This window comes from Salmo salar, chromosome ssa09 (genome assembly GCF_905237065.1).
Source record: "Salmo salar chromosome ssa09, Ssal_v3.1, whole genome shotgun sequence".
NCBI classification, from domain to species: Eukaryota; Metazoa; Chordata; class Actinopteri; order Salmoniformes; family Salmonidae; genus Salmo; species Salmo salar.
Window position 1 is genome coordinate 111,841,567 of NC_059450.1, and position 13,373 is coordinate 111,854,939.

The window sequence follows — 13,373 nt, forward strand, 5'->3', positions numbered from 1 at the left end:
CGATCTTGCAACTTTTCAGTTACTAGTCCAATGCTCTACCAATTGGTTAGTATGACTGAAGGTAACTTGTTTCAGGGATGTGCAGACAGTTTGTACTATTGGGTGGATTACATAACCTTGACTCCTGGCCCACTGCACTGTGATCTGTGTTGTATTATTCCAGTTATATGTGCACGTCATTAGGTAATGTCTTTATGGACTAGTCCATTTCTTAAAATGTGTATTCTTCAAAGTAAGATATTCAGAAAATATCGTGAATAAGCAAATAAGTATAGTTAATTTAATTGTTAGACAAAAATAATGGGTGATTCTATGGTTTCTTTCTGTACACGTGATCTGACCTTGTCAATCGATAGCATGTCGTGACTTGTATATTCATTTTTTCACTCTTGAGTAGTAAGTACTACACCCCTTGAGAAAACTGTTTGGTTTAGTCCTACTGAGTGACGGCACGGTAAAGTTTCCTCATTATGTTGTGCACTGTGGTTTTGCATGACGTTGAAGACTAGAAGGTAAGTAGCTAGCTGAAAGTCTAGCTATGTTTCATATACAAAAGTGCCGTTTCCTTGACAGCATTGAATATTATTGTCCTGAGAATGGATTGTAATTCATGTCAAGTTTATTTCAAATTTAGCTACGACAAGGCCAGTTTAGCAAACTAACCAACTGTCAAGCAAGTAACGTTACTACTGTATAACATTAACGTTAGAACTAACACTTTTCAGCAAGTACAGCTAACCTTAGCTATCTAGCTAATGGCTAAATAGTTATATTTTGCGATTTAGTTTATAATCTAGTTAATTTACTGATATACCAAACACTGTGTTTAGTTAACAGCTTTGCCACTTGTCACTTTGTAGGGTCAGCTAGTAGCAGCTAACGTTAGTAGTTTGGTGTTTGATTGCTAATGTCCTGGTCAAGCAACATATCAATGTATGTAGGTCGTTATCAATAAAACGTCACAATAAGGTGCAGAGCGTTACATTTGCCTCCTCCGGGGCAACTGGGCAAAAACAATTGACAACTGCGTGCCGTTCAAAGGATTGTTAAATAAATGTTAACAATTTGGTTGTAATCGCATCAATTCTTGAAGAGTATAGTCAGAACTACAAATGTCCGATTATTCCATGGAAAACAATTGCGTATAGCTCTATCATCCGTTTTACAGCAAGTAACAGGATGCTTTTCATGGTAAGTAAACATCAGTTGATAATGTAATTTCAGATACGTGAGGGTAGCCTGACGATAGCGCTCTATTTGCCACCATTAATTGGATATTTGAGTGATATAAAATACAAGTGAACTATACATGACAAGGATGAGTGGTTTAGGTTAATTTCCAATTTCTGCACTCTGCATGTCAAGCAGCAGAAGGGACCATTTGCTGATGTACTATTAGCTGATCATGTTTACTTTGAAAGCTACCGGTAGAAACTTTGTACAGTCGCCTAAACATAGTGGTAAGTAGACTTCTTTGTACTTTTTTCTCCAACCTAGCAAAGTTACCTAACATGATCCTCTTTTCAACATCGTTTAAGTGTTTAATCACGATTGCGGCTGACAGACATGATAGGTAGGCTACTTTGATGGACAACGTCAAATCGGCTAGCTAGCTAATAACAGATCACGTCAAGGGTTAAGCTAGATGGCTATATCCAAGTATTGTTTGATTTGCTTGCCAACTATAGTGGTGATAACAGAAGTCTAACTGACCACTTTACCAGGACAAGGACTTGCTTATGTCAAGCTTTTTCCAAAAGCCTTATGATGAAGCAAGCTAAATGACACATGCTATTTGCTTAGTTAGCTACATGGCAAATGGATAGGCTACCCTAATTTATCTGAAGTTACATTTTTTAAATGTTTTATTTCACCATTTAACCAGGTAGGCAAGTTGAGAACAAGTTCTCATTTGCAACTGCGACCTGGCAAAGATAAAGCACAGCAATTCGACACATACAACACAGTTACACATGGAATAAACAAAACATAGTCAATAATACAGTAGAACAAAAGAAAACAAAAAGTCTATATACAGTGAGTGCAAATGAGGTAAGTTAAGGCAATAAATAGGCCATGGTGGCGAAGTAATTACAATATAGCAATTAAACACTGGAATGGTAGATGTGCAGAAGATGAATGTGCAAGTAGAGATACTGGGGTGCAAAGAAGTTCTCCCACTTAAAAATATGAGAGAGGCCTGTAATTTTCATCATAGGTACACGTCAACTATGTCAGACAAAATTAGAAAAAAAATCCAGAAAATCACATTGTAGGATTTTTTATGAATTTATTTGTAAATTATGGTGGAAAATAAGTATTTGGTCACCTACATCAAGCAAGATTTCTGGCTCTCACAGACCTGTAACTTCTTCTTTAAGAGGCTCCTCTGTCCTCCACTCGTTACCTGTATTAATGGCACTTATTTGAACTTGTTATCAGTATTAAAGACACCTGTCCACAACCTCAAACAGTCACACTCCAAACTCCACTATGGCCAAGACCAAAGAGCTGTCAAAGGACACCAGAAACAAAATTGTAGACCTGCACCAGGCTGGAAAGACTGAATCTACAATAGGTAAGCAGCTTGGTTTGAAGAAATCAACTGTGGGAGCAATTATTAGGAAATGGAAGACATACAAGACCACTGATAATCTCCCTCGATCTGGGGCTCCACTTAAGATCTCACCCCGTGGGGTCAAAATGATCACAAGAACGGTGAGCAAAAATCCCAGAAGCACACGGGGGGACCTAGTGAATGACCTGCAGAGAGCTGGGACCAAAGTAACAAAGCCTACCATCAGTAACACACTATGCCGCCAGGGACTCAAATCCTGCAATTACAGACGTGTTCCCCTGCTTAAGCCAGTACATGTCCAGGCCCGTCTGAAGTTAGCTAGAGAGCATTTGGATGATCCAGAAGAGGATTGGGAGAATGTCATATGGTCAGATGAAACCAAAATATAACTTTTTGGTAAAAACTCAACTCGTTGTGTTTGGAGGACAAAGAATGCTGAGTTGCATCCAAAGAACACCATACCTACTGAGAAGCATGGGGGTGGAAACATCATGCATTGGGGCTGTTTTTCTGCAAAGGGATCAGGACGACTGATCCGTGTAAAGGAAAGAATGAATGGGGCCATGTATCGTGAGATTTTGAGTGAAAACCTCCTTCCATCAGCAAGGGCATTGAAGATGAAACGTGGCTGGGTCTTTCAGCATGACAATGATCCCAAACACACCGCCCGGGCAACGAAGGAGTGGCTTCGTAAGAAGCATTTCAAGGTCCTGGAGTGGCCTAGCCAGTCTCCAGATCTCAACCCCATAGAAAATCTTTGGAGGGAGTTGAAAGTCCGTGTTGCCCAGCGACAGCCCCAAAACATCACTGCTCTAGAGGAGATCTGCATGGAGGAATGGGCCAAAATACCAGCAACAGTGTGTGAAAACCTTGTGAAGACTTACAGAAAACGTTTGACCTGTGTCATTGCCAACAAAGGGTATATAACAAAGTATTGAGATAAACTTTTGTTATTGACCAAATACTTATTTTCCACCATAATTTGCAAATAAATTCATTAAAAATCCTACAATGTGATTTCCTGAAGAAAAAAAATCTAATTTTGTCTGTCATAGTTGAAGTGTCCCTATGATGAAAATTACAGGCCTCTCTCATCTTTTTAAGTGGGACAACTTGCACAATTGGTGGCTGACTAAATACTTTTTTGCCCCACTGTAGCATTTAGTCTTCATGTTTCATAAGTTACAAATCTCTACTGGCCATTAGCCAGAGCCATGTTTTAAATTAAATATACTTTATAGAAACTAGCTACAGTTGAAGTCAGAAGTTTACATACACTTAGGTTGGAGTCATTAAAACTCGTTTTTCAAATACTCCACAAATTTCTTGTTAAATACTATAGTTTTGGCAAGTTGGGTAGGACATCTACTTTGTCCATGACAAAAGTAATTTTTCCAACAATTGTTTACAGACAGATTATTTCAAGTATAATTCACTGTATCACAATTCCAGTGGGTCAGAAGTTTACATACACTAAGTTGACTGTGCCTTTAAACAGCTGGGAAATTCCAGAAAATGATGTCATGGCTTTAGAAGCTTCTGATAGGCTAATTGACATCATTTGAGTCAATTGGAGGTGTACCTGTGGATGTATTTCAAGGCCTACCTTCAAACTCAGTGCCTCTTTGCGTGACATCATGGGAAAATCAAAAGAAATCAGCCAAGACCTCAGAAAAACCATTGTTGACCTCCACAAGTCTGGATCATCCTTGGGAGCAATTTCCAAACGCCCGAAGGTACCTCGTTCACCTGTTCAAACAATAGTATGCAAGTATAAACACCATGGGACCACGCAGCCGTCATACCGCTCAGGAAGGAGACATGTTCTGTCTCCTAGAGATGAAGGTACGCTAAAAGTGCAACTCAATCCCGGAACAACAGCAAAGGACCTTGTGGAGATGCTGGAGGAAACAGGTACAAAAGTATCTATATCCACAGTTAAACAAGTCCTATATCGACACAACCTGAAGGCCACTCTGCAAGGAAAAAGCCACTGCTCCAAAACCGTCATTAAAAAGCCAGACTACGGTTTACAACTGCACCTGGGGACAAAGATCATACTTTTTGGAGAAATGTCCTCTGGTCTGATGAAACAAAAATAGAATTATTTGGCCATAATGACCATCGTTATGTTTGGAGGGAAAAGGGGGAGGCTTGCAAGCCGGAGATTACCATCCCAACCGTGAAGCACGAGGGTGGCAGCATCATGTTGTGGGGGTGCTTTGCTGCAGGAGGGACTGGTGAACTTCACAAAATAGATGGCATCATGAGGACGGAAAATTATGTCGATTATATTGAAGCAACATCTCAAGACATCACTCAGGAAGTTAAAGCTTGGTCGAAAATGGGTCTTCCAAATGGACAATGACCCCAAGCATACTTCCAAAGTTGTGGCAAAATGGCTTAAGGACAACAAAGTCAAGGTATTGGAGTGGCCATCACAAAGCCCTGACCTCAAGCCCATAGAACATTTGTGGGCAGAACTGAAAGTGTGTGCGAGCAAGGAGGCCTACAAATCTGACTCATTTACAGCAGCTCTGTCAGGAGGAATGGGCCAAAACTCACCCAACGTATTGTGGGAAGCTTGTGGAAGGCTACCCAAAACGTTTGACACAAGTTAAAAAATTTTAAGGGCAATGCTACCAAATACTAATTGAGTGTAATGTAAACTTCTGACCCACTGGGAATGTGATGAAAGAAATACAAGCTGAAATAAATAATTCTCTCTACTATTATTCTGATATTTCACATTCTTAAAATAAAGTGGTGATCCTAACTGACCTAAAACAGGGAATATTTACTAGGATTAAATGTCAGGAATTGTGAAACTGAGTTTAAATGTATTTGGCTAAGGTGTATGTAAACTTCCGACTTCAATTGTTTACATCAGCAGAATTGTGTCGTAGTGGCAAGAAAATATATGTGAACCCTTTGGAATTACCTGGATTTCTGCATAAATTGGTCATCAAATTTGATCTGATCTTCATCTAGGTCACAACAATAGACAAACATAGTGTGCTTAAACTAATAACGCACAAATGATTGTATTCAATATAGACAAGAGAAATATATCATTTAAACATTCAGTGTATGTCGGAAAAAGTATGTGAACCCCTAGGCTAATGACTAACCTGGAGTCCAATCAATGAGACGAGATTGGAGATGGTTGGTTAGAGATGGTTGGTTAGAGCTGCCTTGCCCTATAAACACTCACAACATTTGTGTTTGCTATTCACAAAATGCATTGCCTGATGTGAACCATGCCTCGAACAAAAGAGAGCTCAGAAGACCTAAGATTAAGAATAGTTGAGCTGGAAAGGGTTACAAAAGTATCTCTAAAAGCCTTGATGTTCATCAGTCCACGTTAAGACAAATTGTCTATAAATAGAGGAAGTTCAGCACTGTCGCTGCTCTCCCTAGGAGTGGCCGTCCTGCAAAGATGACTGCAAGAGCACAGCGCAGAATGCTCAATGAGGTTAAGAATCCTAGACTCAGCTAAAGACTTACAGAAATCTCTGGCACATGCTAACATCTCTGACGGGTCTACGATATGTAAAACACTAAACAAGAATGTTGTTCATGGGAGGACACCACAGAAGAAGCCACTGCTGTCCAAAAAATAAACATTTCTGCATGTCCGAAGTTCACAATAGAGCACCTGGATGTTCCACAGCGCATCTGGCAAAATATTCTATGGACAGATGAAACTACAGTTGAGTTGTTTGGTAGGAACACACAACTATGTGTGGAGAGAAAAAAAAGGCACAGCACGCAAACCTCATCCCATCAAAACCTCATCCCAACTGTAAAGTATATTGGAGGGAGCATCATGGTTTGGGACTGCTTTTCTGCCTCGGGGCCTGGACAGCTTATCATCGACGGGAAAACTGAATTCCCAAGTTTTATCAAGACATTTTGCAGGAAAGTGTTAGGCTATCTGTCCGCCAATTGAAGCTCAACAGAAGTTGGGTGACGCAACAGGACAACGACCCAAAACACAGAAGTAAATCAACAACAGAATGGCTTCAACAGAAGGAAAATACACCTTCTGGAGTGGCCCAGTCAGTCCTGACCTCAAGCCGATTGAGATGCTGTGGCATGACCTCGAGAGCAGTTCACACCAGACATTTCAAGAATATTGCTGAACTGAAACAGTTTTGTAAAGAGAAATGGTCCAAAATTCCTCCTGACCTTTGTGCAGGTCTGATCCACAACTACAGAAAACCTTTGAGTTTATTGCTTCCAAAGGATGGTCAACCAGTTATTAAATCCATGGATTCGCATATTTTTTCCATCCTGCACTGTGAATGTTTACACGGTGTGTTCAATAGACATGAAAACATGTCATTGTTTATTTTACGCAGGCTGTGTTTGTCTATTATTGTGACCTAGATGAAGATCAGATCAAATTTTCCAAAGGGTTCACAGTTTTCTTGCCACTGTATGTCTCCTAATAGCCAGAACGTGCCACTTGGCCAGTGCACCATGGCTGACAAAGCATACTTTCTGAATGCTTGTTCAGCAGTTTATTTTCCCTTTTGTCAATGCTCCTGTGGTTAGTCATTACACATTATTATCGCCTTCCTCCTTATGAAATGGCACTAGTTGAGATGGTGGTTGCTGTGTGTCAGCTTGCACTGCTAATTGTTTTGACTTGGAATGAGCGAAGCACTTTGAGACATTATCTGGGTGAATGTAGATATCATTTCTTCCTAGTACTGGACCGCCTACAACGTGCACATTTTTTTTGTAGGGCCTAATCATAGAAGTTCTTATAACTACCTATTGAAATTGGGATTCTATCAATAAAATGTCACTAAGGTGCAGAACATTTGAGTTGCCTGCTGGGGGACAAGGCGACCACCAGCTCCACTAAAACCATTGATAAGTCTGTGCCGTTTTCAAGGTATTGTTAAATACATGTTTTACAACTATTTGCTTGGAGTATCACCTCTTGAAGAGCGTATTCAGAACTACACTGAGCAAAAATATAAATGCAACAATTTTACTGAGTTACAGTTCATATAAGGAAATCAGTCAATTGAAATGCATTCATTAGGCCCTAATCTATGTATTTCACATGACTGGGATTACAAATACAGTGCATTCGGAAAGTATTCAGACCCCTTCACTTTTTCCACATTGTGACGTTACAACCTTATTTTAAAATTGATTAAAAAATATATATAAAAAATTCTCAATCTACGCACAATACCCCATAATGACGAAGCGAAAACAGGTTTTTAGAATTTTTTGCAAATGTTTTACAAATGTTTCTACAACTTGATTGGAGTCCACCTGTGGTAAATTGAATTGATTGGACATGATTTGGAAAGGCACACACCTGTCTATATAAGGTCCCACAGTTGACAGTGCATGTCAGAGTAGAAACCAAGCCATGAGGTCGAAGGAATTGTCCGTAGAGCTCCGAGACAGGATTGTGTCGAGGCACATGTCTTGGGGACCTTCAATGCTGCCGACAGTTTTGGTACCCTTCCCCAGAACACAGTGGCCTCCATTCTTAAATGGAAGAAGTTTGGAACCACTAAGATTCTTCCTAGAGCTGGCTGTCTGCCTGGCCAAACTGGGCAATCTTGGGTGAAGGGCCTTGGTCAGGGAGGTGACCAAGATCCCGATGGTCACTCTGACAGAGCTCCAGAGTACCACTGTCCAGATGGGAGAACCTTCCAGAAAGACCACCTCTGCAGCACTCCACCAATCAGGCCTTTATGGTAGAGTGGGCAGACAGAAGCCACTCCTCAATAAAAGGCACATGACAGCCCGCTTGGAGTTTGTCAAAAGGCACCTAATGACTCTGACCATGAGAAACAAGATTATCTGGTCTGAAAAACCAAGGTTGAACTCTTTGGCCTGAATGCCAAGTGTCACGTCTGGAGAAAACCTGCCACCATCCCTATGGTGAAGCATTGCAGTGGCAGCATCATTCTCTGGGGGTGTTTTTTATAGCGTCAGGGACTGGGATCAAGGGAAAGATGACCGGCGCAAAGTACAGCGAGCTCATTGATGAAAACCTACTCCAGAGTGCTCAGTACCTCAGACTGGGGTGAAGGTTCACCTTCTACACAGCCAAGACAATGCAGGAGTGGCTTCGGGACAAGTCTCTGAATGTCCGATCAAACATCTCTGGAGAGACCTGAAAAAAGCTGTGCAGCAATACTCCCCATCAAACCTGACAGCTTGAGATGATCTGCAGAGAAGAATGGGAGAAACTCCCCAAATACAGGTGTGCCAAGCTTGTAGCCTCATAACCAAGAAGACTTGAGGATGTAATCGCTGTCTAATATGCTTCAACAAAGTACTGAGTAAAGGGTCTGAATACTTATGTAAATGTTATGTTTTTAATATGTTTGCAAAACCGATTTTGCTTTGTCATTATGGGGTATTGTGTGTAGATTGATGAGGAAAAAATACAATTTAATACATTGTAGAATAAGGCTGTAACGTAACAAAATGTGGAATAAGTGATCTGATAGTATTTCTGATTGGATTAACGCACCACCACTAATGAGCTGTGGAGCTTCCCAAAGTAATGTTTTCTTTTCCTCAAACGGCAAGCAAGGCCTGTTTTTACATCCATTGAGAATGACAATAGTTCCTCAATGTATTTTAATCTTTCCAGCTCTTTCCCTTTCAATAACTACTCAGCGTGAAAGGGAAAAATGTCATACTCTGATCCAGTGGAATTGTAAAAAAAGAAACCTACCTGATTACTTCTTTATTGTACAAATAGCCTACAGACAGCTGTGTCTGGAGGGTCCAGAATATTTTATACAATGTTGCAAGTTGAGCTTCCAGCAGGACCCAAATTAATAGTAATAGACAGGCTACCCATGGCCTGTCTGCAAATGGTATTTATTTTCATCAGGATATTTTCTACCTGCAGGCTGCAATGTTTTTCTTTGTTGGTTTAATAGGATAGTTTTACATTGTTGGCAATATAAGTTCATTTCAGGTTTATCATTTTCATTTGGATATAATTTTAATTAACCATGTGATAATGAATTTGAGATGACCACATTTATTCTAAGTTCAATTAAACTGTTCCATGAAAACCATAACTGGCATGCAGATCAGTAGAAATGGTAAGATAAATTGGCATTCCACAAGTTTTCCGATTCCTTGTGTAGCAGGCAACCTCAGAGTAATTGCAGAATCTGCGAAAGCCAGTAGGAGCGGGAGGAGAGTAGTTGGGGCGAATTAAATGTTTTCTTCTGTCTACTCTTGAGTCATTTGTGTCTTATTTCATCAAACAGTGCGCGTAGTTGACTTAATTAAAATATGTAGGGTGTGTCCTAATATTTGGAAAAATACACATTCTTTAGACCAATCGATTGGTCGAAAGAACAGACTACTTTCTGTGAACAGATCTATTTTTGTAGGGGACAGCCCTACTCGTGATCTTTAACCTCTGCCCTGTCTGGTTTCCCTGGCAGCCCTGTGTATGACAATGGCGGACGTGGAAGCAGAGAGCAGCACCCAGCCGGAGGCCATGGAGGAGGAGAATCCTCTGTTCAGTAACCTGGACCTCTTCCTCTTCACCCTCATCGCCGGCCTCATCATCTACTGGTTCATGTCCCGCAAGAAGGCAGAGCCCATCCCCGAGTTCAAGAAGCTCGACCAACCGTGAGTCCTGCTAGTTGTTTGCTTAATGCACACCAGGCGCTTGCTGTACATCCCTCAACAAATAAGTCACAAGGGCCTAACCACAGAGTTAACCTCTATGGGCAAGGCGGGACGAATTCGTCCCACCTACGTAACAGCCACCTGAATTCAGTGGCGCGATTTTTGAATCGTTTGAAATACTATTACTTCAATTTCTCAAACAGATGACTATTTTACAGCTATTTAAAGACAAGACTCTCCTTAATCTAACCACACTGTCCGATTTCAAAAAGGCTTTACAACGAAAGCAAAACATTAGATTATGTCAGGAGAGTGCCCAGCCAGAAATAATCAGACACCCATTTTTCAAGCTAGCATATAATGTCACAAAAACCCAAACCACAGCTAAATGCAGCACTAACCTTTTATGATCTTCATCAGATGACACACCTAGGACATTATGTTATACAATACATGCATGTCTGTTCAATCAAGTTCATATTTATATCAAAAAACAGCTTTTTACATTAGCATGTGACGTTCAGAAAAAGCATACCCCCCGCAAACTTCCGGGGAATTTACTAACAGTTTGCTAAATTACTCACGATAAACGTTCACAAAAAGCATAATTATTTTAAGAATTATAGATACATTACTCCTCTATGCACTCGATATGTCCGATTTTAAAATAGCTTTTCGGATGAAGCACATTTTGCAATATTCTAAGTACATAGCCCAGCCATGACGGCTAGCTATTTAGACACCCGGCAAGATTAGCCTTCACCAAAATCCTATTTCCTATAAGAAAAATGTTCTTACCTTTCCTGTTCTTCGTCAGAATGCACTCCCAGGACTTCTACTTCAATAACAAATGTCGGTTTGGTCCCAAATAATCCATCGTTATATCCAAATATCCTCTGTTTTGTTCGTGCGTTCTAGACACTATACGAATGGTAAATAACGGTCGTGCGCATGGCGCATGGCGTGACAAAAAATGTCTAAATATTCCATTACCGTACTTCGAAGCAAGTCAACCGCTGTTTAAAACCAATTTTTATGCCATTTATCTCGTAGAAAAGCGATAATATTCCGACCGGGAATCTGCAATAAGCTAAACAGCCGAATGAAATTTCTCCACGGTGGCGAATCGTGCACGCGCCTCATTCAATGGTCCTCTGATTGGCCACTTGGATAAGGCGATAATCTGTTTCAGCCAGACGCTACCTCGTCATCGTTCAGGTTTTTCCCGGGTTCTGAGAGCCTATTGGAGCCCTGGGAATTGTCACGTTACAGCTAAGATCCTTACTCTTCAATAAACAGATGCAAGACGCACGACTCCTTGTCAGACAGGCCACTTCCTGCATGAAACCTTGTCAGGTTTTTGCCTGCCATAGGAGTTCTGTTATACTCACAGACACCATTCAAACAGTTTTAGAAACTTTAGGGTGTTTTCTATCCAAACCTGAACAATAATATGCATATTCTAGCTTCTGAGTTGGTGTAGGAGGCAGTTAAAAATGGGCACATATTTTTTCCAAAATTCTCAATACTGCCCCCTAGCCCAAACAGGTTAAAAAGGGCACGATTACAGTATTACTCATAGATTTAGGAATTAGAGTACTAGAATTGACATGAACTATATGATGGTCCAAAGATCAGCCATGTTGGGCAGGGAGTTAGTCAACCATGGTTTGCCAGTGCTGTGATAAGATATTGTGTAAAACAATTAACCTCTATGGGCTAGGCGGGACGTAATCGTCCCACCTACGTAACAGCCAGTGTAATCCAGTGGCGCGATTTTCAAATACCTTAAAAATCCTATTACTTCAATTTCTCAAACATATGACTATTTTACAGCTATTTAAAGACAAGACTCTCGTTAATCTAATCACACTGTCCGATTTCAAAAAGGCTTTACAACGAAAGCAAAACATTAGATTATGTCAGCAGAGTACCAAGCCAGAAATAATCAGACACCCATTTTTCAAGCTAGCATAGAATGTCACAAAAACCCAGAAGACAGCTAAATGCAGCACTCACCTTTGATGATCTTCATCAGATGACAACCCTAGGACATTATGTTATACAATACATGCATGTTTTGTTCAATCAAGTTCATATTTATATCAAAAAACAGCTTTTTACATTAGCATGTGACGTTCAGAACTAGCATACCCCCCGCAAACTTCTGGGGAATTCGCTAACATTTTACTAAATTACTCACGATAAACGTTCACAAAAAGCATAACAATTATTTTAAGAATTATAGATACAGACCTCCTCTATGCACTCGATATGTCCGATTTTAAAATAGCTTTTTGGTGAAAGCACATTTTGCAATATTCTAAGTACATAGCCCAGGCATCACGGGCTAGCTATTTAGACACCCGGCAAGTTTAGCACTCACCATAATCATATTTACTATTATAAAAGTTTGATTACCTTTTGTTGTCTTTGTCAGAATGCACTCCCAGGACTGCTACTTCAATAACAAATGTTGGTTTGGTCCAAAATAATCCATCGTTATATCCGAATAGCGGCGTTTTGTTCGTGCGTTCCAGACACTATCCGAAATGGTAAAGAAGGGTCGTGCGCATGGCGTAATTCGTGACAAAAAAATTCTAAATATTCCATTACCGTATTTCGAAGCATGTCAACCGCTGTTTAAAATCAATTTTTATGCAATTTTTCTCGTAGAAAAGCGATAATATTCCCACCGGGAATCTCCTTTCCGGCAAACAGAGGAAAAAATCACAAAGACGGGGGCGGTCAGGTCACGCGCCTAAGCCCAGAGTCCCTTGATCGGCCACTTGAGAAAGGCGATAATGTGTTTCAGCCTGGGGCTGGGATGACGACATTCAGGTTTTTCCCGGGCTCTGAGCGCCTATGGACGACGTAGGAAGTGTCACGTTAGAGCAGAGATCCTTAGTAAAAGATAGAGATGGAAAAGAAGTTCAAGAAATGGTCAGACAGGCCACTTCCTGTAAAGGAATCTCTCAGGTTTTGACCTGCCATTTGAGTTCTGTTATACTCACAGACACCATTCAAACAGTTTTTAGAAACTTTAGGGTGTTTTCTATCCATATGTAATAAGTATATGCATATTCTAGTTACTGGGTAGGAGTGGTAACCAGATTAAATTGGGTATGTTTTTTATCCAGCCGTGTCAATA

The 13,373-nt window shown here is 40.5% G+C and overlaps 1 protein-coding gene across 3 annotated transcripts in view; it reads left to right on the forward strand.

Annotated features, from left to right (window-relative positions):
* Positions 1-209: 209 nt before the first annotated feature.
* porb (P450 (cytochrome) oxidoreductase b) overlaps positions 210-13,373 on the forward strand; it is a 49,553-nt gene continuing 36,389 nt past the window's right edge. Inside the window, exons 1-2 of one of the 3 annotated variants that reach the window (XM_014213572.2) lie at positions 210-512; positions 10,033-10,222. In XM_014213572.2, coding sequence (XP_014069047.1) covers positions 10,041-10,222 — 182 coding nt within the window. In that variant the 5' untranslated portion in view covers positions 210-512; positions 10,033-10,040. Of the gene's footprint in view, positions 513-1,168; positions 1,192-1,217; positions 1,461-10,032; positions 10,223-13,373 lie in introns of those variants that run through there. The other 2 variants (XM_045724322.1, XM_014213571.2) reach the window with 2 other exon arrangements.